The sequence below is a fragment of the Artibeus jamaicensis genome, unplaced genomic scaffold (genome assembly GCF_021234435.1).
Source record: "Artibeus jamaicensis isolate MK-2021 breed Jamaican fruit bat unplaced genomic scaffold, CSHL_Jam_final contig_781, whole genome shotgun sequence".
Classification (NCBI taxonomy): Eukaryota; Metazoa; Chordata; class Mammalia; order Chiroptera; family Phyllostomidae; genus Artibeus; species Artibeus jamaicensis.
Window position 1 is genome coordinate 5749369 of NW_026521968.1, and position 24457 is coordinate 5773825.

At 42.9% G+C, this 24457-nt stretch overlaps 1 protein-coding gene across 2 annotated transcripts in view; it reads right to left on the minus strand.

Annotated features, from left to right (window-relative positions):
* Positions 1-24457, minus strand: part of GLP2R (glucagon like peptide 2 receptor) — a 79986-nt gene that overhangs the window by 10927 nt on the left and 44602 nt on the right. For both annotated transcript variants that reach the window (XM_053672634.1, XM_053672635.1), the window contains 4 exons: positions 23748-23808; positions 22268-22337; positions 7961-8049; positions 53-191 (listed from right to left, as the gene is read on the minus strand). In XM_053672634.1, coding sequence (XP_053528609.1) covers positions 53-191; positions 7961-8049; positions 22268-22337; positions 23748-23808 — 359 coding nt within the window. The remainder of the gene's footprint in view (positions 1-52; positions 192-7960; positions 8050-22267; positions 22338-23747; positions 23809-24457) is intronic.

A 24457-nucleotide genomic window follows, 5' to 3' on the forward strand; every position in this document is an offset into this window, starting at 1 on the left:
GGCACTTTGTTTTCTCCAAAGCCAAGGCATCCTGGTTCAGATGCTTACTTACATGGAAGGAGCTCAGAGTCAACTGAATGAAGAGTCGTATAAGTCTTGAAAATCCTTGAACTTGATCATCAGAGATAAAAGAGAAGATAACCTCATGAACACCCAATAAAGGAATGAGAACCAATGTTGATTTTGCCAACCTGCAACGACAACCAAATAACTATTGTGAGGGCCACATTGGGAACAGGCAACACTTCCTGCTCTTCTGGGCATGCCTTTATTGTAGCTGTTATCATATTGATAAACTATTGATTTTCCAGTTTGTTTTCTTGGCTACACATCATACCTTAAGGGCCAGTGTGGTCTTGTCCTTTGGTGCATCCCAACACCTGACTCATGGCAGATACTCAGAAAATGTGAATTGAATGAATGAATGAATAAGTTCCCCCACATAGATTATGATATATCTACAGATATACTTACATTTTGCTGATGGATACATTTTCATGCACATGGCTATCACCCTGGGGTGCTACACCTCTACGAGGTTTGACAAGTGTCTTATTACCTGGCTCACTGGTGCCTCTGTCTCTGTCTCTGCCAGGACTCCCAGTATCAGTGCTTCACTGAGCAGAGAAGCGGGGGGGAAATAACACTTGCCCAGGGTCACAGGGCCACTAAGCACCAAATAGCCACCTGTAAGCAGGGCTTCTGACTTCACACTTAGGCCCTGCACACCCCTGGCGGGGCTCCACCATCATTCCTCACGTGGCCCCTCAGCCCTGGTGATGACGAGAGTGCAGGAAATGAGAAAATGAGCCTCCTCATAAAAAGTGCTGGGTGGAAACTCCCTGCTGTATACACTGCACACAAAAAGACAAACATTCCTTTGTATCACACATGTGCAAAGTGCACATCTGGGGCCCACACATTCCACATCACATAGTGGTGGTTCCCAAACATGGCTGAGTATTTGACTACTAGAATGCCTCACAGAGCTATATACACACATTTTCCTGGCCTCTGGGATGATTCTCTGAATCAAAACCTCTGGAGTCTGGGTCCTGGGAAGGTGCACTGTTGAGGAATTTGCCTATGGGCTTCTGATGAGCAGCCACATTTGGAAACAACTGCTCTTTACCATTGAGCTGCTTCTTGATTTAAAACTGACTCTGATAGCAAGGATGATTCATACTCAGGGCACAAACAAAGCTACTGCTTTTTAGACATTGGGGAAAAGAGCTTAATTGTAATGAGTATTTTTAGCCCAATTCCCTTTCTTGAAGGGCCAGACTAGGAGGTCTCCACCCAACCCCCTGGAATGAAAGACAGAAATCGTGGAGGGTCAGCAGCAGCTCGTGGGCAGTGTCTTCAAGAAGGCATAACTCTCTCCAAGAGAAAGCAGTGCTTGCTGTGAGTCCTGGTTCTGTGAGACCCATTCAACTGCAGGGTCATCAAGGAAGCAAAGCAACTCACCTTTGTTCTAAAAGGACCTAAAGCCAGTAAGAGCAGAGCAGGAGTCACCCAGAAGGAGGAACTCCACTCAGGCACACGGGCTGTGCCCATAGCCTCGACCATCCAGGAGAGGCCAAGGAGTGGGGAGTCTGAGACACAAGCCCTGGTGATGTGGCTTGCCTGTGCCAAGCCTGAGTGCCCTCCTGCTCTCAGATCCACCCATGCAGCACTCACTAGCTAAGCAACAGCAAGGTGTTCCCAAGAAGAGACTATTTCAAGACAGATTGCTTTTGTTGTTTTTAATTTCCAGGAGCGTTTTAAAACCTGCTGGCTTGGAGCTTGCAAAATGGCAGCGTGAGCTGTATTTGACCCCTGGACATTTTCTGTTTCTGCTAGGCAGTGTTTTTTTGTTACTGAAACCACCTTTAAATGATGAGATTTTAAGCAATGACTTCCAGATTTGCAGCTTCCTTTGAAAAATGGGGAGATCAGGACCAAATTCTTGCTTGGCAATGATCAGCAACAGCCTGACAGTGGCTGTCCCTTTAGAGGGAACATGTGCTTTCCAGCCCCCAAGCAGCCTGCCATGTCTCTGCAAGCGTCTGAGGTTGCAACACTTGCTCTGGTTACATTCTCCCACACAGACCTGTGTCTCACCATCAGCTTATTCTTATGGCTTTGCTACAGCATTATGTTTTTAAATAAACTTTTTATTTTGAAATAACCTCAGATATGTAGAAAAGTAGCCAAGATAATACAGAGAGTTCCCAGAGACCCTTCACTCTGTTTCCCCTGATGTTAAAATCTCACATAATCACAGTACATTTATCCAAACTGAGAAACCAACCCTGGTGTGTGACTAACAACTTTACTCCAGACTGTATTAAAATTTCACCAGTTTTTCCACTAATGTTCTTTTCATGTACCAGGATCCAATCCAAGACCCCACATTTCTTGTGGGGTGATTTTTAAAGAATGACCAGCATTTTGTGAAGTTCTGGGTCATTTTAATAACCACCATGTCTTCGGATGGATGTCATAAGTGATTTCCCACTCCTCACTTTATTCTAACTTCTCTCAGGCAAAGGATTATTTGTGTCCCTGTTTAGATAAAAATCCATAAATATCTATAGGCATTTACTCTTATGAACTGGGTTTATGCTTATTTTTTATTTTTATTCATTTTTTTATTTAGATGGCTTACTTTATTGCAGTCATTTAGCTATTCAGTAAATATTTACATCTGCTATAGCACATGAGAGAGTACAGTGGGAGGTGAGGAGCTGGGGTCAAGGGCAGGAGAATATCTGAGACCTGGGTTCAAATCCCAGCACGCCCAAGTGTTAACGATGTGACCTTGGGCAAATTATTTAACCTTTTTATTGGTAAAAATGAGGATTATACAAATAAGAATGTAATATAAAATAATGAAATAAAATAAAATATTACTAATAATAATATCTGACAGTGTCATGGTAAGGATTAACACATGGTAAATCCTCAGAATAAATGGTGTCTGATATGTGATGAATGACCACAAAAATTTAGCTAGCCCTATTTTGAAAGAAGCCATCTCTGCCCTCAAGTTGCTTACAACCTCAATGACTTTGATCGTTTACTTCCATTTGTGATGTTTTTCTAGTTGCCCACCAGAAAATCCTTTCAGAAAAAGCTCCTGAGTTTAGCATGTTGAAAAATGATTCTCCTTCATAAACTCATTAAGAGCTCTGCCCCACACATCTCGTGGACAGTGGAGACTGTTTATCCAGGGGAAGTGAGCCCCCTCCATGCTGGAACCACAAGGCATAGAGATGTCGGACCATGCTGAGGGTCCGCAGGTGTCCGTCTGCACCCAGGGCCGATGCCCTCACTCAGCCATGGTGCAGCCCTCGCCCTCCAGGCTCAACAACAGATGGGCTAACTGCGGTTTCCTCCACTGGAGCAGTACAAGCCTACATATGAGGAGTAGGACCACAGAAAGTTCTCCAGATCCTAGCAACCTGCCTCTTTGGCAAATTTTAAATGTGTTTAATTTAAACGTTCCTAAAATAGACTTCTGGAGGGGGACCAAATCTTGAGAGCTGTGTTCTGAAAGTTTCCAAAAATCTAAGGAAACTTGGAGATGGGACCGTTCTTACCAGAGTTTGTACAAAACTGCAGTAGGCCCTGTTGCCCACACCCCTTCTCCTTACCCAGCAGAGGGCTCTAATGGGAAACAAACATGGGCGGGCAGAAGAGGAGACCCTTCCAGCATGGAGGAAGGCAGGGTGGGCTGGGGGTGCTGATGCCCCATGGAGGTGACAGGAAGCAGCCCTCCCTGAACTTGGAAATGAAGAAGTCGGCACAGCTTGGGCAAATGTGCTCATGACTGCTGTAGGAGTCACCAGCCCAGGAGTGAAATAAAGTGGCCTGGGTGTGTCCCGAGAGATAGGACCCTGACATTTTGCTAATTAATAGCATAAGTGAATCAATTGTATTGTACTCTGTGTGGACAAGGAGTTGGTAAGCAGAAGGCAAATGACCAACCAAAGTGGCAGGAAACATCACAAAAAAGCAGGAATTTCTCAGCACTTATCAGGCCCTGTCTGTGAAGACCGGGGAATGAACTACATTCCCACCTGGTGGGTAGTACAGGACAGTGGTGGTTTCTCGGGCCACCAGCAAGGATCCTTCATCACTAATCACTCTACTTGGAGAATGTGATCACCAGTAACATCCTAGTGACAGCTATCTGTTTCTGGATCTTTTTTTAAACATTTTTTATTGTTGTTCAAGTACAGTTTTCTGCCTTTTCCCCCCACCCCTCCCCACCACCCCAACCCTCCCCACCTCCCTCCCCTGTTTCCGTCCCCCCACCCCCCATTATTGTCCACACATCCTTTATACTTGTTCCTGCAAACCCTTCACTCTTTTCCCCTATAATCCCCTCTGGTCACTGTCAGCCTGTTCTCAATTTCAGTGTCTTTGGTTATATTTTGCTTGCTTGGTTGTTTTGTTGATTAGGCTCCTGTTAAAGGTGAGGTCATACAGTATTTTTCTTTCACTGCCTGGCTTATTTTACTTAGCATAATACTCTCCAGTTCCATCCATGTTGTCACAAAAGACAGGAGCTCTTTCTTTCTTTCTGCTTACACATAGAATTCCATTGTGTAAATGTACCATAGTTTTTTTGATCCATTCATTTCTGATGGGCACTTAGTTTGCTTCCAGCACTTAGCTATAGTAAATTGTGCTGCTATGAACATTGGGGTGCATGGATTCTTTTGGATTAGTGTTTCAGGGCTCTTAGGGTATAATCCCATCAGTGGAATTTCTTGGTCAAAAGGCAGTTCCCTTTTTAGTTTTCTGAGGATATTCCACACTGTTTTCCATAGTGGCTGCAGCAGTCTGCAATCCCACCAACAGTGCACTAGGATTCCCTTTTCTCCACAACCTCTCCAACACTTGTTGTTTGTTGCTTTGTTTATGATGGCCATTCTCAACAGTGTGAGGTGGTATTTCACTGTGGTTTTAATTTACATCTCTCTGATAGCTAGCGATATTGAGCATCTTTTCATATGTCTCTGGACCCTCTGTATGTCCTACTCAGAGAAGTGTCTGTTCAAGTCCTTTGCCCATTTTTTAAGTGGATTGCTTATCTTCTTACAGTGTATTCATGTGAGTTCTTTATATAGTTTGGAAATCAAACCCTTGTCTGAGGTATCATTGGCAAATATGTTTTCCCATATAGTTGGTACTCTTTTCATTTTAATGCTGTTTTCTTTAGCTGTGCAGAAGCTTTTTATTTTGATGAGACCCCATTTGTTTACTATTTTCTTTATGTCTCTTGCTCTAGGAGACATATCAGTGAAAATATTGCTGCATGGAATATCTGAGATTTTCCTGCCTATGATCTCCTCTATGCTTCTGGATCTTTGTAAAGTATCAGCTTTACAAAGACCAGGGGAACTAGAAGAAGCTTCCCCCAACCTCCATCTTCCACAGTCTCTGAGAATGAATAGTTGTATAATCTAGTTTACATTTAGTGTCTTGTGAGTTCTATTGGCATCAGCCATCCAAAGTCTCAGCCACTCGAGCACACTCATGGGTCCCCAGTACAGTTCCCAGGTAGTGGCAAACTTGCCAAGATGAGATGTCTCATCCTGAGAGGGCCCTAGGTAGTCCTGCACCCAGGTTCCTCTTTTCAAGCTTTTTCCCCATACAAGGGTGGGGAAAGGAAAAGGAAGTTTTCAGACATATTGTATATGTCAGGCAGGGTTCCTCTTTCTCTCCCCAAAATAGCCATGCAAAATCACTGCTCAGCCATGAGGGTCTCCCCAGTGTCTTTACTTATCCTTTCCTAAATCCTTGGCTCCCAATGGGGCGTCACACTCCAGGGCTGTGCAAGGCAATCTATTTGGTATTGGAAGAAAATATAATAAAAGAAGGTAGCAGAAGTTCTATGTATATTCATTTTCACCCACCCTTTATAATTTTCCATTGTTTGATTTATATTATGATACACATAATAGGTCAGCAGACCATATGCATGTATGATGAGGGTCATGCTCAAAATTTATTTACTGATAGAGGTGCATGATCAGAAAAATTTAGAAACCACTCTTGGAGAACTGTAAAGAAGACCTTGGAAAAAGTATATTAAGGTGGCTTAGAAACATATTTACCATGGCCCATCCAGAAAATGCTATGCCTTGTTTCTCATCTGATCCAGTGCCCCCCACTGAGTCAGAATGCTCAGTGGAGGGGCTCACCAGCCTGTGCTTTAGGCCAGCTGCCAGGAGATGCTTAAGAGCAGCCAGGATGGAAAGCTACTGTAAGGACTGTTGTGGGTCTGGAGCATGGGAAGACCAAGTGGTACATGGTGGGTTTTAGGGATACAGAATAGCAGGGTTTAAGCTCTGTCTTTGTGGAAAGTGGTGCTTTGGCATTTGTCTGCTCCTATTTCTGGCTTCTGGGAATGCTGTCCTCTGCTGGGTTTCCCAGGTGCCTGAGTTTCCCCTGAGACTGATTAGTAAGAGAACTGCTCCCCTGAAAGGACTCACATAGAATAGACTAGAGCATCTCTGCTCTTGGCCTTGGACTTCCACTTTCAGAAAGTGGTAAGGGAAGCCAAGCTTTAGTAAAAGATCCAAAGAAACTGTCAACCACTTGGAGGCTCTATCAGAGGCATCAAGAGAGACAGAGAGACTCTGTGTGATCCAGGCCAGCCCCAGTGTCCTGAAACTAGGGGCTGTTTGCAAAATACTTGGGCCAATTACGATATATATGTTCCCAGTCCTGAGCCATGTGTGTTTATCCTTCTGACACCCTGGAGGGAGGGTTTTAGGTAGATAGAATTTTGGGTCTGGATCCTGGGCAAATAACACTGCCCACATCCTATTAAATTGGGACACCTGTGTCTAGGACCTCTGTTTATCTTCATAGTGAGCAGGAGGTGGAGCTGGTGTGGACTTTCACTTTATACAACAGAAAATAGACCCAGAGAGGCCAAGTGACTTGTCCAAGATCAGTCCATGGGGCTGAGGTCATGGCCAGCACCAGCTCTCCTGACTCGTGTTCCACACCAGCGTACCAGTCCTTGGCATGTTAGAATGCATGCTCCACGCAAACAGGGTCCACATCATATTTAGCTTTTATTCCAAGCACAGTTTCAAGCACATTATAGGTGTTCATTAACTGTTTATCAGGTGAATGGAAAAACCATCCTCCCAGCATACCTGAGTCAAGCCCCACTGTGGCCCAAGAAAGAGTAAGAAGCAGAGCTACACCCATCCTCTTGCACAGACCCACCTCTGCCCTGCTTGGTGGGCTATAATCCCTACCCCAAAAGTTACTTGTTTGTGTTAAAACAGTCCTTCCCTAAGAGCCCTGCTGAGGTGGACACATCCCACAGACAGTAAAGAGCAACTGAAAAATGAAGGAGGGGTCTTTCTGTGCCATTCATTCAGCCATTTGCTCACTCATTTGTGCATTTGTATTTAAAGCAGTGCCCTCCTCAGTACCCATGGTCTGACTTGCTGTGAACTGAGGCTACTGTCACTGTGGAAAGCAGCAGATGGGATGTAGAAAAGGCAAGTCACAAAGAAAGAGTGACTGTGTGAAGACATAAAGTTGGTGGTCTTAAATCCTAAAGTTCCAAAAGACTCAAAGATTCACTTCTGAGTTATGAGCATGTCCTTATTCTGTGATCTCCAACCCCTCCCAAAGGTTGGCAACTATCTAACTTCCCTTCATGTGACCCTTTCCTTTCCCTGCAAACCATCCATTCTTAGGAGTATGTTAACAGTTTCCTACTGTGGGAGCATGTGGGTCCTTGACAACTCACCTCTTACTTCCTTTCCATGGGGCCAGGAAGTTGTCACCATTGGCAAAAGCCCTACCTGATCCCACAACACTTCTTTCAGAAGGACTCTCCCTGATACCCCTGTATTAAACTCATTTCCCCTCCCCAGGACACAGCCACAAGGGGTCAAAACAATCTCAGACTATTGGACACTGACCTCAGGCCACTCACCTGTATTTATAATCTCTGAAGCACATTTGGTGGGCTTTGAGCTTAGAGATGAGAAGCTTGATAATTTTCAGGAAGAAAAAGAAGTTGACCTGAAAAACAAAGCAGACATGGGTAAGCAACGAACTTCATATGGCTATGAATACTGAGGTCATGCTGAGCCTGGCTCCCAGTTCTTTGTTCGTGTAAGCGAGGGGTAATGCAGCACTAGCCAGTCAGGTAGTAAGTGCTTATAGTAATCTCTACTCTCCCTATGGACATCTCAACTAGAAGCCTGGAGAGGATCCTAAAAAGCCATTTAGTTTATTCTTCTGCCTTAGGGATGCCCATCATCACCTGAGAAAGGCAGATGAACACTTATATTATCGTTACTAACTAATATTTATTGAGTACTTACCAAGCCAGGCATTGGCTAGCTTCCCATACATTATTTTATTTAACCCTCACAATAACCCTCTTAGGAAGTCACATTATTTTTATGAAATTATACTATGAGAAAACAGAGGCACAGATGAGACAAGTACAATTTCCAGTGTCACAAGGCTAGTAAGGGACTGAGTCAGTAATTAAATCTAGACTTATCTGATTACAAAAGTCCCTTCACTTAAAAAAACGACACACTGCCTCCCTCCTGTAAAGAACTCCAGCACTATTGGCATCCAATTTGTTGTTCTGTTATTGACACAGACTTCACTAGAAAGCATATGTTCTCTACTACCCAGACTACTTTCCACAACTGTAAGAACTAGGAACAGTCAGCTCTTCATTATCAGCCTTGGTAGAAATTTTAACATATGTTTACACATTCCTTGACACCTTTCCCATCAAAAGGCTGACCCTAATATTTCCCTTCCCTCTGGAGTGTAAACTAGATTTAGTTATTTGCATCTAATAAAAAAAATGGTGAAAGTGATGTTATGTGACTTCTAAGTCTAGGTCCTCAAAAGGATGACTTTCACTTGGTATCTATCTATCATCTGTCTGTCTGTCTACCCATATCCTCTCATTTCCTCTCTCTCTCCATCCATATCTCTCCTTCTTTCACTTCCTCCATCCCCCACCCATCTATCTCTCTCTCTCTCTCTCTCTGCCTCTCCCTCTCTCTCCCTCTTTCTCTCTCTGCCTCTCCACACTCATTGCTCACTCTGGGGAAAGCCAGCTGCCTTGTGGTGAGGATACTCAAAGAGCCTGTTGAAAGACCCAAATGGGGAAACTGAGTTCTCCTACAACAATAAGCATCACTTGCCAGCCACATGTATGAGCTACCTTAGAAGCTGATCCTCCCGCCCCAATCAAGCTCATATGGTTGCAGCCCTAGCCAACATCTTGACAGAAACCTCATGAGAAATCACAAATCTCCTGGAGAGACAGAAAAGCAAGTGACTGAGTGTGGGCAGGGCTCAGAGAATGAGAACAAGGTTTGTGGGAAGTGATACTGGACATAGAAAGAGGATCACTTCCTGCAGGGTCTTTCATGGTCCCACTGAGAACTTTGGGTTTTCTTTTGAAAGCAACAGAAAGCCACTGGTGAATTTTAAGCAGGCAAGTGACCTGATCAGATTTTTATTCTGAATTTTAAAAAAGATCATTTTGGTTCCTGTGTGGAGGCAGATTGGAGGAGGAGGGTCTACTTGGGAGGCAGTTTCAGAGTTCCTGGGGGAGGATGATGGAGAAGTGAAGTAAAGCAATAGCCCTGGTGCATCAGTGATAGAAAGGAGAAGATGGATTCAAAATCACTAAGGAGTATGAGTCAAATGACCTCTGTTGGTCATGAGGGTCAAAGATGACCCCAAAGTTTCTAAGTAGACCTCAGATGTGTGGTAGTGCCATTCACCAAGAGAGTGACCACATGAAGAAAGAAGAGCATGGGGGAGAAGAAGGAGAAGTCCAGGAAGTTTGAACACAAGATGTCCCAGGCAGTAAGATAGTTATTTCTGGACCTGAACAGAGAGGTCCCAGACAGAGCATGGGGCCACTGGATTAGGCAAGATTATCTAGGGACACTGTGTAAAATAGGGAGAAAGGAAGTCTTAAGAGAACTGCTTTGTAATAAAGAGAAAGGTATAAGTGGAGTCAGCAAACAAAACTGAGAAAGAGCAGCTAGCGCAATCGGAATGAGCCAAAAGGAGATGGTATCCTGATAGCTTACAACAGGAAGAGTTTTAAGAAGGTTTGAAGACTACATGAAATTTAAACAAAATAAGGCAGCAGTTAGCAATAAGGAGTTCCCAAAAAGAAGCTGCAGTTCACAGGTGGGAGCACAAGCCAGACTGCCAGGCTTTCTCTTGTGAATGAAACAGGGAGACGGCCAATGTAAACCACATTTAAGAGGTTTGGCTGCAAGGGGAAGCAGACTGATGGAACAGTAGTTGGCAAGTGATACGGAATGGAAATAATGTCTCTCCACCTCTATTTGCAGGACTACAAAAGGGTTTTGATTGTAATAATTTTTTAAATTGAAAAGACTTAAGGGAGAGGATCTAAGATGGTGGAGTAGGTGGAAGTCATACTCATCTCTTTTAGGACTACATCAAAATTACAATTAAATTATAGAAAAATCAACCTGGATAAGCATCTGAAGACCAGATGCACAGAAGTCTTATAACTCCAAATATACAAAAGAAGTCACGTCAAAACCGGTGGGTAGAGTGAGGAAGTAAAAAGGTCTGGCCCTGCAATCAACTACAGCCATTGAGAATCTGGTTGGATATCTCAGTGGCAGAGGTCCCACTGAGGAGAGAGTGGTTTCAACTCCATGGCAGGCCCCTCAGCCCAAAGCAGCAATGCCAGGAAGAGGAGCCCACATAACATGGGGCTGTGAAAATCTGCAGGGATTCTGTCTTCCCAGGTGAGACAAATACTACTGGAACCACAAGCACCCTCTTAAAGGACCAGTGCACACTATCTCACTTGTGGCACTCACCTTAGGCTTTGGCAGAGGAACAGTGACTCAGAAGGGACAGGAGTCGTACAGGGACAGACTGAGTTGTGTACCTTCAGGGAGAGGGCTAGAGGGAAGGACAGCCACGAGTGTCCTTGTGTTGAGTCCTTCTCCCATGTTGCCCACAGATGCCATCTTTCCTGGGTCAAGCACTTTCCTCCATGTGGCATTGGCCCTGAAAGCAACACTAGCCCTACCCTTCTGACTCCTTGGGGCTTAACCCTACCAAATTCACACACAGCTCCGGGATCCGTTGGTGGAAGCCAGCCTGGGCCCACATTGCAGGCTGTCTGGAAAAACTATCAAGAAATTCTGGGCAAGCTTGGGGGTGCCAGACACACAGGGAGAGGCTGAGTTACATGGCTTTAGGGCAAAGGACATCCTCCCTTGTGGCTGACAAGTGTCATCCTTCCTGTGCAAAGCCCTCCTTCTACAGAGTCAAAACTCAATCTACTTTAGCCTGATCAACTCTGCTGGCTCCACCCTGGATACTCCCTGAGACCCCACCCTACCACAAGGGTTCATAGGCCTCAGAGAGGTGGCAGCTGGCCTAGGTGTACCTGGAGACCTTTGCTGAATGGCCACAGACCCAGCACTGGTGCAAGTTTGAATCTGTATTAATCTGGTAGACACTACTCATCCTTACCTGGTGACTCACTGAGAACCTGCCTCATGCAACTTGCATTTCAGTGGCTAAGCCAATGGCTAGGCAGCTGGTAGAGGCAGATCTCAGAGCATCTTGGGCCTTTTGCTAACATATCCCAGGCCTGATACTAATGACAGCTGGTCTCAACATGCATCTTGGCCCTTCCCACATGCACAAAGACTCAACACAGGCAGCTACCAACTCTGGATCACTTCACAGCTTTTAACAGGTTGCACAGGGTTGGTCACAGGCAGCATTTGACACTGACCTGCTCTGGAGTCCCTCTCAAGAAGTCTCAGGACCAACACATCTAGTGGCTGAGCTTAGACCACATCAGAGTATGACCCAATTAGTTCTATAAGCAGCACACCAAAATGGAGGTTTTGATAAACATCAGACCCTTCTAGGGCAAATCTTCTTCATGGGGTCACCCCCACTACACAGAAGTTTGTACACTATGGTTGGGGTCAACCCTCACAGTCAACCAGCTTGAGGGTCAACTCCATGCACACATGGGCCAACAGCAATCAAGACTCAACTACAACAGAAGGGCTCACATAAACCATGCAAGAGACATTGCTGGAGCACCCAGCTCTGTTGATCAGGGAGGCTGCACCCTGAGTCCCACAGACCACTTACTACATAAGGCCACCCTGCTGAGACTGGAAGACACATGGATCTACCTAATACACAGAAACAAATATAGAGAGACAGCAAAAATGGGGAGATGAAAATTATTTCTCAAATGAAAAAAAAAAGAAGAATCCCCAGAAAAAGAACTAAATAAAGTGGAGGCAAGAAATCTACCAGATGCAAAGTTCAAAATGATGACTACAAGGATGCTCAAGGAACTTATGGGAAGAGTAAATGAACTCAGTGAGAACTTCAACAAAAAGGTAGTAAGCATAAAAAAGGACATAGAAACCACAAAAAGTAACCAGTCAGGAAAAAAGAATATAGTGTCTGAAATGAAGAATACACTAGCAGGAATCAACAGCAGATTAGAGGAAGCAGAGGACTGAATCAATGATTTGGAAGACAAGGTAGCAGAAAACACACAATTAGAGAAGCAACATTTTAAAAAATAATTTAAATACTGAGTATAGTTTAAGGGACCTGTGGGACAACATCAAGCATGACAACACTCACACCATACGGGTACCAGAAGGAAGAGACAGAGAGCAAGGAATCGAGAACCTATTTGAAGAAGTAATCACTGAAAACTTTCCTAACCCACTGAAGGAAAAATACGCACAAGTCCAGGAAGCACAGGGAGTCATAAACAAGATGAACCCAAAGAGGCCCATACCAAGGCACATCATAATTAAAATGCCAAAGGTTAAAGACAAAGACAGAATCTTAAAAAGCAGCAAGAGAAAGGCATTTAGTTACATACAAGGGAGCTCCCATAAGATTGTCAGCTTATTTCTCAACAAAAACATTTTAGACAAGAATGGAATAGCATGAAATATTCAAAGTGATGAAAATCAAGGACCTACAACCAAGACTGTTCTACCCAGTAAGGCTACTATCTATAATTGTAGAAGATAAAGAGCTTCCCAGACAAGAAAAAGCTAAAGGGGTCCATCACCACTGAGCCAGTATTACAAGAAATGTTAAAGACACTTCTTTAAGAAGAAAAAAAGAAGAAACATAAATATGTATAATAAAATGGCAATAAATACATACCTATCAATAATCAGTAATCATCTTAAATGTAAATGGCTTAAATGCTCCAATCAAAAGATGTAACGTAGATAGAAAGATAAGAAAACAAGACCCAGAAATATGCTGCCTACAAGAGACCCACTTGAGATTGAAAAACACACACAGATGGAAAGTAAAAGAATGGAAAAAGATATAGCATGCAAATATACTGAAGAAAAAGTTGGGTAGCAATACTTATATCAGACAAAATCAACTTTAAAACAAAGACTATAATAAGAAACAAAGAAGGACATTACATAATGTTAAAGGGCTTAATCCACAAGAATACAACCCTTGTAAACATTTATACACCCAACATAGGAGCACCTAAATATATGCAGCAAATATTGGTGGACTTAAAGGGTGAGATCAACAGTAACACAATCATAGTAGGAAATTTTAATACTCCATTGACCTCAAGGAATAGATCTTCCAGACAAAAAAAAAATCAATAGGGAAACAATAGCCTTAAACAATACAGTAAACCAGAAGAATTTAATTGATATTTTCAGAGTATTTCACCCCCAAAGAAGCAGGATATAAATTTTTTTAAGTACACATGAAACATTTTCCAGGACAGACCACATATTAGACCACGAAACAAATCTCAAATTTAAGAAGATTGTCTCTAATCACAATGATTTGAAACTAGAAAATAATTACAAGAAAAAACTGAAAAAATGCATAACACACGGAGACTAAATAACACATTACTAAACAATGCATGGGTTAACAATGACATCAAAAACAAAATCAAAACATACCATCAGACAGATAAAAATGGGAATACAACATCTCCAAAATCTATGGGATGTGCCAAAGCAGTCCAAAGAGAGAAAGTTATAGCATTACTGGCCTACCAAAAGAAACAAGAAAACTTTCAAATAAACAATTAACTTTACATATAAAGGAACTAGAAAGAGAACAACAACAAAAAAAACCAAAGTGAGTAGAAGAAACGAAATAATAAAGATCAGATAAGAAATAAACAAAATAGAGTCTAAAAAAACACACAAGAGACCAATAAAACCAAGAACTAGTTCTTTGAAAAGGTAAACAAGATTGATAAATCTTTAACCAGACTCATCAAGAAAAACAGAGGACCCAAATAAATAAAAACAGATATGAAAGAGGAGAAATAAAAACTGACACCAAAGAAATACAAAGGTTTATAAGAAACCATTATGAAAAATTACATGCCAACAAATTGGATAAACTTGACAAAATAAATATATTACTAGAAACATACAATCTTGCAAAACTGAATTAGGAAGAATCACAAAATCTGAATAGACTGACTACAACTAATTGTAGTCAGTGATCAAATGGAAGCAGAGATCAAAAAACTCACAACAAATAAAAGTCCTGGTCCCTATGGCTTCATAGGGGCATTCCACCAAACATTCAAAGAAGAGCCATCACCACTCCTTCTCAAACTATTCCAAAAGTACAACAGGAGGGAAGGCTCCCAATCTTTCATTTTATAAGGCTGGCTTCCAAAACCAAATTATTATACTTCCAAAACCAGATAAGAAACATACATGCAAAAATTCTCAACAGAATATTAGCAAACCAAATCCACCAATATGTTACAAAGATTATACACCATGATCAAGTGAGATTTATCACATGGTGTTGGAAAAATTGGACAGGTACATGCAAAAAAGTGAAACTAGACCATCTTCTTACAGCATGTATAAAAATAAACTCAAAATGGATTAAAGATTTAAATGTAAGACTTAAAACCATAACAGTCCTAGAAGAAAACATAGGTAGTAAACTCTCTGATATTTCTCTTAACAATATTTTCTTGATATACCTCCTTGGCAAAGAAAACAAACAAACAAAAAAAAAAACAAATTGAACTACATCAAACTAAAAGGTTTTTGCATAGCAAACAAAACTATCAACAAACAAACACACAAACTACTAAATGGAAGAAGATATTCGCCAATGATGCATCCAATAAGAGATTAATTTTCAAAATTTATAAAAACTCAGACAACTCAACACAAAAAAACTAACAAGTAAACAATTAAAATTAGAAGGTAGGCAGAGGACCTGGATAGGTACTTCTACAAAGAAAACATTCAAATGACCAATAAGCATACAAAAAGATGCTGGATGCCACTAATTGTCAGAGAAATGCAAATAAAACCCACAGTGAGCTATAATTTCACACCTGTCAGATTGGCTATCGTCAATAAATCAACAAACAACAAGTGTTGGCAAGGATGTGGAGAAAAGAGAACCCTAGTGCCCTGTTGCTGGGAATGCAGATTGGTACAGCCACTGTGGAAAGCAGTACAAAGGTTTCTAAAAAAAAATGCCTTATGACCCAGGCAATTCCACTTCTGGTTTATAACCAAAGAAACCCAAAACACTAATCTGAAGAATACATGCACCCCTATGTTCACTGCAGTCTTATTTACAATTGCCAAGATATGGAAGCATCCCAAGTGCCCATCAATAGAAAAATGGATAAAAAAAAGTAGTGGTACACTTACACAATGGAATGTTGCTCAGCCATAAAAAAGAATGAAGTATTACCATTTGGGACAGTGTGGATGGACCTAGAGGGTTTATGTTAAGTAAAATAAGTCAGACAAACAAGTACTATATACTTTTTCACTTATATGTGAAATCTGAAGAACAAAAGCAAGCAAAATAGAAACAGACTCAGATACAGAGAGTAGACTGGTGGTTGTCAGAGAGGAGGGGAGTTCGGGGACTGGGTGAAAAACGTGAAGGGATGAGGAGGACAAATGAGGAGGACAGGGTTGTAAAGCACAGACTAAGGAATATAGTCAGTAATATTGTAATGACTCTATGGTGCCAGGTGGGTGCTTGAAATGTCAGGGGACCACTTCGCTATATACCTGAAACCAGTACAAAATGATATTGAACATAAACTGTAATTGAAAAATGACATTTAAAAAGAAAAGACAAGAATACCTCTATGCAATGGAGAAAGACCTGAAAGAGACTACGACTGAGTGACAATTAATGGAGTAAAGTTTCTGCAGACATTGAGTCCACACAATCCTAATGTCCCTATCTAGAAACAAGCCTGTGAACTACATATGGAAACACAATCACAGAATCCACACTTACCCATTATGATTTGCCTAAAGCTAAAAGGCTAGAGTTTTCGACAAGAGGCTATCCAATCCTCAAGCCAACAGGAATGATGGAGATTCCCAGCCAAAGAATATTTAGTAACAGAACACTTAAATACAAACTAAGTGTAACCAAATGATTTTTTTCTTTTAATGGGATATCTGTTTTTCATCACAAACAGAAAACGTTGTGTCCTTGGCTTGATGATTTGTTGAACTTGGTTATTTTTCTTAGAAAGTCAGCTTCACAGGGGAAAGACACATATTTCAGCAAATTAATTTCAATCAGTCTTCTAAGAAATGAAGGGCGCTGGGGAGAAGCAGGTTGATTTGTTATGCTCTGTGTCTTCTGGAGACCAAGTAGAAAATGGGCATCAGCCAGCGGGCCACATGGAGGAAGCACTTCCTCAGTGCCATGCAATGATGAAATGCCAGCCTGGGTGGCCATAGGGCCCTGTTCATCCTGGATCCCCAGGAGACAAGGGTCAACAATCACTGGATAATGCTATTCATCATTTGTGCATAGCAGGAAAAGGGCCAAATGAGAAAACTTTTCAAGAACCCAGCCAACTCTTCTTAGATTCTGTGACCAGATTGGGGCATGTAGGACCCCAAACATGTAAGGCTCCCTATACAGTACAGAATGTGTTACCAGATATAACATTCCTGGTGACAGTTCTGTGACACCTTAACTTTTGTTCCTGATCAGATCTGGGCCTACAGACTGGCAGAGGTGGTTGACAGCATGGCCAGGAGCCAGAGGTACACCTCATCTACCCCTGAACGCCTCCACCTACCTCAAGCCCCTCCACCTCTGACCTGCCACGTGGATTAAAATGCCTACCTTTAGAGATACCCCTTTGGGTCAAAACACACCATTTACAAGAGCCCTGCTGGAGTGCACACATCACACAGAGGATAAGGAGCAACTGGGAGAGAAGAGGGGAGCCCTTTTTCTATCTCTCATTCATTCATTCACATTCATCTCTACAAAAATGAAGAATTCAATAAATATGTAAGATCTGACTCACTTTCACCATGGAACACAGAAGATGGGACTCAACAAAGGTAAGTTTTGAGGAGGGAAAATCCAAAGTATGGAGAAATTTCTTTTGCAGCTCTTCAGAGGAGGGGAGCAGGGAGTGAGGAGAAGTTGGAAAACCCAAGTAACAGAATGCCCCTGGATTCCCGGTGAGGAAGAAAACCTAAAGAGGGGCAAGACCAGAAAAGACTAATTTTACTAATTTCTCAACTTTGCCGAGTACTGAGGCAAAAGTTGAGGCTGTCAGAGGAGATTCAGATGTCAGAGAATGAAGGCATTTGACTTTATGACTTTATAAAGTCAATATATGATTATATGATTCAATTCACTGGCTCAAAAAAGCCTTTCAACTGGAGGATCAATCTGTTAACTCCAGAAATCAGGATATAAATAGAACAATCTTATACAGTTTACTCATTTTGTAAGGCTGTCCTTGAAAAGTTGGACTAATCAAAGCTTTATGAATTTTCTACTAGGATATAAGAATATATCCTGTTCCAGTAAGGTCCTAGACCAAATGTACACTCAGGAGTAACAGGTTAATTTAATAGTGAAGTCTTATATGCTGAAGGAGTTGAGAGTTATCTAATTTCGGTTTCTCATGAAAGACCCAAAGAGTATCTGGATTCTTCAGGTTGTCACATTATTATTATTTCTGAAACATAGAGAGTCAAGAGAGGAGCAGGTGAAGTCAGCTGATATGTCTGGAAATCCAGCATGATGTACATTCATTCTCACTGATCCAGATGCTGATTAACAAATCCAGACCTAGTCTGGGAGCTGGTGGAGAAGCCCAGCTCTGATAACTGGGGATGCTCACCAGGGAGCCTGAGATTGGGATGGGAGATTTTCTTTGGTCCCACTGCTCAGTTCACCATGTACAGTTGGATCTTCCCACAAACCTCTGTTCTGTGCTCCAGAAAAATAGTTGCCAGCCTCAAATCTGGCCAATATGAGAAAGATTGTGAGGTGCTCTGAATGCTATCACCTTGACCTTGATTATTATGATACCTTTTAGTACTTTAGTTTAATAAAAGAAATGTAGGATCAGGAAATTTTTTTTCTTCACACACTAAAGATAGGGAGAGCTTTTTTTTGTTTGGTTGGTTTTTGCTTATTTCATTATCTAGAACAATGAGACTACATGGAGCAGAACTCCATAGAGTAGTCTATGGAGTAGTCATGTAGTCTCAGGGACCCAAGTTCCTTCCATGTTGTAAGTTCAAGGAATTATATATTGGAGGTGGGGTTATGTCTCCTCTGGTCAGTGCAAAACTGCAACACAGGTCAATAGGACCAAACATGAAGGCAGCTATTGGTTGGCTTAGTCATGATCCAATGAGTCTCAGAATGGTAACTATTAGACTCTGAATTTCCTGAGGGCAGAAACCATGGGACATATGCCTTTATTACCCTCGAAAGAACCAAGTCAAAAACATGAAAGGTGCTCAAAGCCTGAGGGCAACAACGATCCATTAAAAAGTCACATGCAGAAAAGAGACAAAAGTATCTTGAGTTTTTCTCAAGAAACACTACTCTGGCTGCAATACAGAGGATGGGTTTCTGCGGGCAAGAATGAAGAAAGGAGACCAGTCAGGAGGCTTTTGCAGAAGTCTGCAGAAGGAAATGAAGAAAAGTGGGATTAAGGGAAAGGAGATGGCGTGGAGGGATCTTGAGAAGAATTTGGCAAGACACTCTCTGAGTGGAGATTTCTGGGAAGAAGAGAACAGAAGCTAGGGGGCTCCCAGGCTTCTGGCTGGAGTGGCTGGTAGATGAACAGTGGTCTCATCCACTGTGTGTGGCAGCAGCAGGAGAAGGTGGACGGGAGCATGAATGAGGTCAGAAGACTGTGTCTATACGAAGAGCTGGTTGTGACTGGAGTTGTAGAAACAACAGCATGTGAAGGTGATTTTACCCAAGATGAAATGATAAAGAGCATTCTCTTGCCCTCATAGGTGAAAATATGGCTCCAGGAGCTTGGAAGCACCCATAGAAACTAGCATGCAGGTCGGTCAGCCACAGCCGGACAAGGAGCAAGGTCCAGAGCAGTGGTTCCAGCCCTGGCTGTTCATTTTAATCCCTTCAGAACTTTTAAAACTGCACCTGCCTGAGCCCTACCTCCAGAATTTCTGATGTGGTCCTCCAGGGTATGAAGTACCATGAGGTTTCTCATGATATTCAGCTTTGGGAGCCACAGACTTCAGTGGGTGCCTGAAGCCTGGCAATGTCGTTGCAACTCATGTTCTGACTGAGCAGGTCTGGGGTGGGTCCTGGGGACCTGGTTTTATAGCAAGGGCTCAGGTGACCATACTTTGAGCAGGTGCAGTGTAGCAAAATGCTTTTCAACTCAGGCTGCACCTTAGACTTCCTAGGCCACACCTAAGATCAATGAAATACAAATCTCTGGGGCTGAGACCCGAGCAAAAGAATTTTTAAAAACATCAAGGTGATTTCAGGAGCAACCAAGATGGAGAATGATGAAGCCTCTGGAAGTCTGCAGGATGAATATTGGGGATCCAGCTGGAATGAGCATCCTGAACTCCCTCCTAGGGAGGACCAGCTGGCTTCCATCCTGCTTTGCTCTGCCTGGTTAACGAGAGTCTACCAGTGCCCAGGAGTGAGGGTCACAAATGTTACCCAAAGCTTATAGAGAGCCTGCCATATGCTTGGGCTGGCTGCCAGGCTGAACAGAACAGGGGGCATATGGTGTCAGTAGACCGCTTTTAGACTGATACTCACAACAAAACATTGCTGAGGTTCCAGCAGAAATCTGTACAGGGTCCAGGAAGGGCACAAAGGAGAATGTGACCATTCCTACTTTGCTAGGTGGGTGTCCAGATACAGCAACAAGGTGGACAAAGTGGCAGAGGGAGGAAGCTCAAACCCAAGAAGAATCTGATGCAAGGCACTAATGCATAAAAGAAACTGCAGCAGTCAGCATTCCATGCACAAGGGCTGAAGGCAGTAAGTATGTTGGAGGCAGCACCAAGGTGTTGTGGTTATAAGTGTGTCATCTGATCAGACCCTCTGGGCTGAGCTCTGGGGCCTCCATGTACTGGAGCAGTGACTTTAAACAAGTGACTCCTCATTTTCTCAGTGTCCTCATCAATGAGAGGTAGCATCTACCTCAGAAGAGTAAGTGAGTTCCCACACACAAAGCACTTAGCATGGTTTGGGATGTAAGAGATACCCAATAGACTTCTCTGGGCCATCACAGAGGGTCCTAGCTAGGAGGTAAGTGCTGGAACCACAGCTTCACAGTGTGTCTGGAGAGGAAAGGATTGTGGAGAAATGGCAGACAGTGTGGGGGTGAGGCAGGGCTCATGATGCCCGTGGGAGGTAAGTGGTCAGAATTCACATAGAACATACACTCTCAGCTGTGTGTGAAATGAATAGGGTGTGCGGGGTTGGGGGGGGAGATTCTCAGAAGCATGCCTGCCACTGGTCAGGTTGGATGTGACACAGACCTGGAATCCTCTAGAGCATCACCACACTCTCGGTTTTCTTACTATTTCTGTGAACTTTCTATCCTCTCAGTTATACCCAAGTTTGGGCAGAGAGTTGCCTTCTATCATTGAGAGATACATTCTTCTATACAACAAGCTTTTGCTTTCATTAAACCACAAATACCACATCTGCACCCAGAGTGATGGCCGTGTCTAGGTAGGAGAGTCTCTGTCTTCCTCCAGGACCTTGCTAGACTTCCTGCTGTTCACTAACTCCCTGTCATTTCCCTGCGCTTTGTGGGCAGACTTCACTCTCAAACCCTGTCATCTAAAAGAGTTTTAAAAGGACTCTGGGTCAAGCCCTCCTTCTCCAGTCCCAAATTCTGGATCACCCAAAGTAAAGGCTCTTCCTCCTCAGGGTCTCAGAGCAGCAGCATCTCCTGACTCCCTAACCCCATCTGTGGGCGCTACTAGCCCCCCATGGCAAAGCCAGGGGGTCAGGCTGGCATAGTTACTGCTTGTGGAGACGTGACCGTAAGCCCCCCCTTGGCAAAGCCGGGGGGGCCTGGGCCAGCTGGCAAGGCCGCTGCTGCTTGTGGTACAGTTTTTCTTTACTTTGTTTGGTTCTTTGTCTGGAACTTGTTGTGGCTAGACAATAGGTCTTTTAAGAAAGCTAGAGAGCTTGTTTCCCTGTAGAAGGGTAGGTCATGCACCGGTGTTTGATAAATAGAAAAGTTTTGATAGCATTTTGTGTTCTCTTGTTGTTCTGTGGAGTAGCTTTGCAAAAAAGACAAAGAAACTGGCTTATGTACAGCCCCCTCCTGCTTATTTCCCAAAATTGTAATAAAAGCCTTGAATAAACGGAGTTCGGGGCTCAGCGGGATGCTGAGACCTCTCCAACCTGACTCCCTGCGTCCTTAACTCATTTCCGCCCCCTCCCCTCTCCTGACGAGGCTGGTCCGCGACACCCATCACCACTGTGGGGGGGAAGTGACATGAATGTATGTTTTCCTCCTCTGAAAAAAGCTCCTTTCCCTCCTATTAATGGTGTTAAGACCGAGCCAACAGCTTTGCTGTCCCTGGGCTGGTCTGTGACTGAAGATGCCTCTGTCCCCAGGACCTTGTACACATCATAAAGATTCAATTCAAGGTCACTGAGCACATTTCTATACCTAGTTTAAAGACTCAACAAGAAGGAGGCTTGTGGTAGAACTTGCAGTTTAGGTCCTGAACCAGAACAGAACAAGGAGTTTCTAACTTGTTCCTTCTCATTCACAGATCCTACTCCCAGCTCAAGGTCTGGCCCAGACTTATCCTGAGCCAGGGAATTGGGTGGGGAAAACAAGGGGTGAGGTCTTCACTAGCTGCTGAGCTTAGAGGGGAGAAAGAATGGGTGGGATGATTCTTACTGCTACACAGAGGAGCATGGGTCCTCGGATGATCCACCAGATTGGCTTATTATTGTTCGTTCCCCAGCACCTACAGCAAAGAGCAGACAGTAAATTTTAAATTAAGTTTTGACACAAAAGCCTCACATCTTCTGGACAAAGGATGCTCACACTCAAGACTTACCTTCAACCCATCATTGTCTTGAGGGATGAAAGAGAAGAGCAGACTCAAATTCCTTCCTGCTAGTACCACAACACTGGCTTTTCTTACCACTAAAGTGCACTAAAACTCATTGTATATTCCTCTATACTTGTCTCTGTGTTCTCAGAAATGTAAATTCTTAATTATATAGGGGACTTTTGGGTGGTGTTTATTTGGAGGAAAGAATAGGATCAAATGATTTGCATTATTCAGCAACAGGCTTAACTAGGTGCTGTCGAGATTAAGTCTCAAGAAGCCAGAAGATATAGAATATTCCACTATATAGGTATGCCACCATTTATTCATTGATTCCTGTACTGACAGATGTTCAGGGATGATTTTTTTTGTTTGGTTAGGGTTTTTGTTTTATTTTTAAAATTGAGATGCAATTGACATGTTAACATTATATTCGTTTCAGGTGTACAATGTGATGATTCAGTATATGAATATATTGTAAAATGATTGCCACAAGTCTAGTTAACATCCATCACCTCACACAGTTTCAAATTTCTCTCTTGTAATGAGAACTTTTCAGACTCACTCTCTCAGCAACTTTCACATGTACAGCATGGAAGTGTTAACTGTAGTTACCATGCTGAACATGACATCCCAGGACTGACTTATTTACAACTGGAAGTTTGAACCTTTTGACCACTTTCACCCATTTCATTTTGCTTTTTCCCAACTTTGAACTATGAGGCAATGACTATTCTTGTACCTATAGCCTTATATACCCAGGGTCGCTGATAAGGTATGCAGTACATTTTGTGCTAATTGGTGCTAATTTTGTAATAATTTGTAGATGTAACTTAATAAGTTAACAAACTAATACTATAAAAAAATCTTTGATTATTTTATCCACACTCCTAGGTATATTTTATTTTATTTTTTATTCTCACCCGAGAACATCTTTTTCATTACTTTTAGAGAGAGAGGACAGGAGAGAGAGAAACATTTATGGGAGAAAGAAGCATTGATGGGTTGCCCTAAGTACATGCCTGGACCAGGGATTGGGATGGAGGATCAAACCCACAACCTAGGTGTGTACCCAAACCGGGAATTGAATTGCAACACTTTGGCTATGGGACAATGCTCCACCCAACTGAGCCATACCCACCAGGACTCCTAGGTATATTTTAGATGGATAAGGATGGATAAATTGAAAAATTGAAAAGGATGGATAAATTCAAAATTGAAAAGGATGGATAGTCTCTTTAGGAAAATGATACACATATTTGTTTGGGGGCATATCTGGGGATCACCTGCTCATGAAAGTGAGAAAACAGGTGAAGTACCTACCCTGTGTTCTCCAGCTGTGCACGGGCCACACTCCAGGGCACAACAAACAGCAGTGGGAAGGCTGAGAGAGAACAGGGAATGCAGTTAGCTGCTGGTTGGCCAAAGCTGCCCGCCTCCCACCCCAGCCATTTGGCCAAGCACAGCTGGTTAAATCCTATAAAACCACAGAACTGAGGACTGCAGGAACACTAGAGTGGCACAGAGCCTGGCTATGCTTTTACTTTCAGGGAAAATGGAGAATAGAGAGGACAGACTTGCCACTCATCCCAGAGCAGCTTGTAGCAAATATAGAAACATTATCCAGAATCTTCTGAATTGCAAGCCAAGATTATTTCCTCTGAATCCTGCAGCCTTAAATTCCCCAAAAGCTTGTGACAACAGGGGTTTTAGACCTCATCTTGAAGACTTAATTGGTGGTATGGTTTGTGTGTCTTCCCCCAAATTAATATGTTGAAGCCCCAACCCCCTACACTGATGATACTTGAAGATGAGACCTCTGGAGGTAACTGGGTTTGGAAGTTGTTGGGAGGAGCTGTCAGTCAGCATGATGGATTAATGCCCTTGTAAGAGATCAGAGAGCTGCCTCTCTCTCTCTCTCTCTCTCTCTCTCTCTCTCTCTCCCCCTGCCCACACTGCCATGTGAGGACACAGCAAGAAGACAACTGTCTGCAAGCCAAAAAGAGGGCCCTCACCAGAACTCAATCATGCTG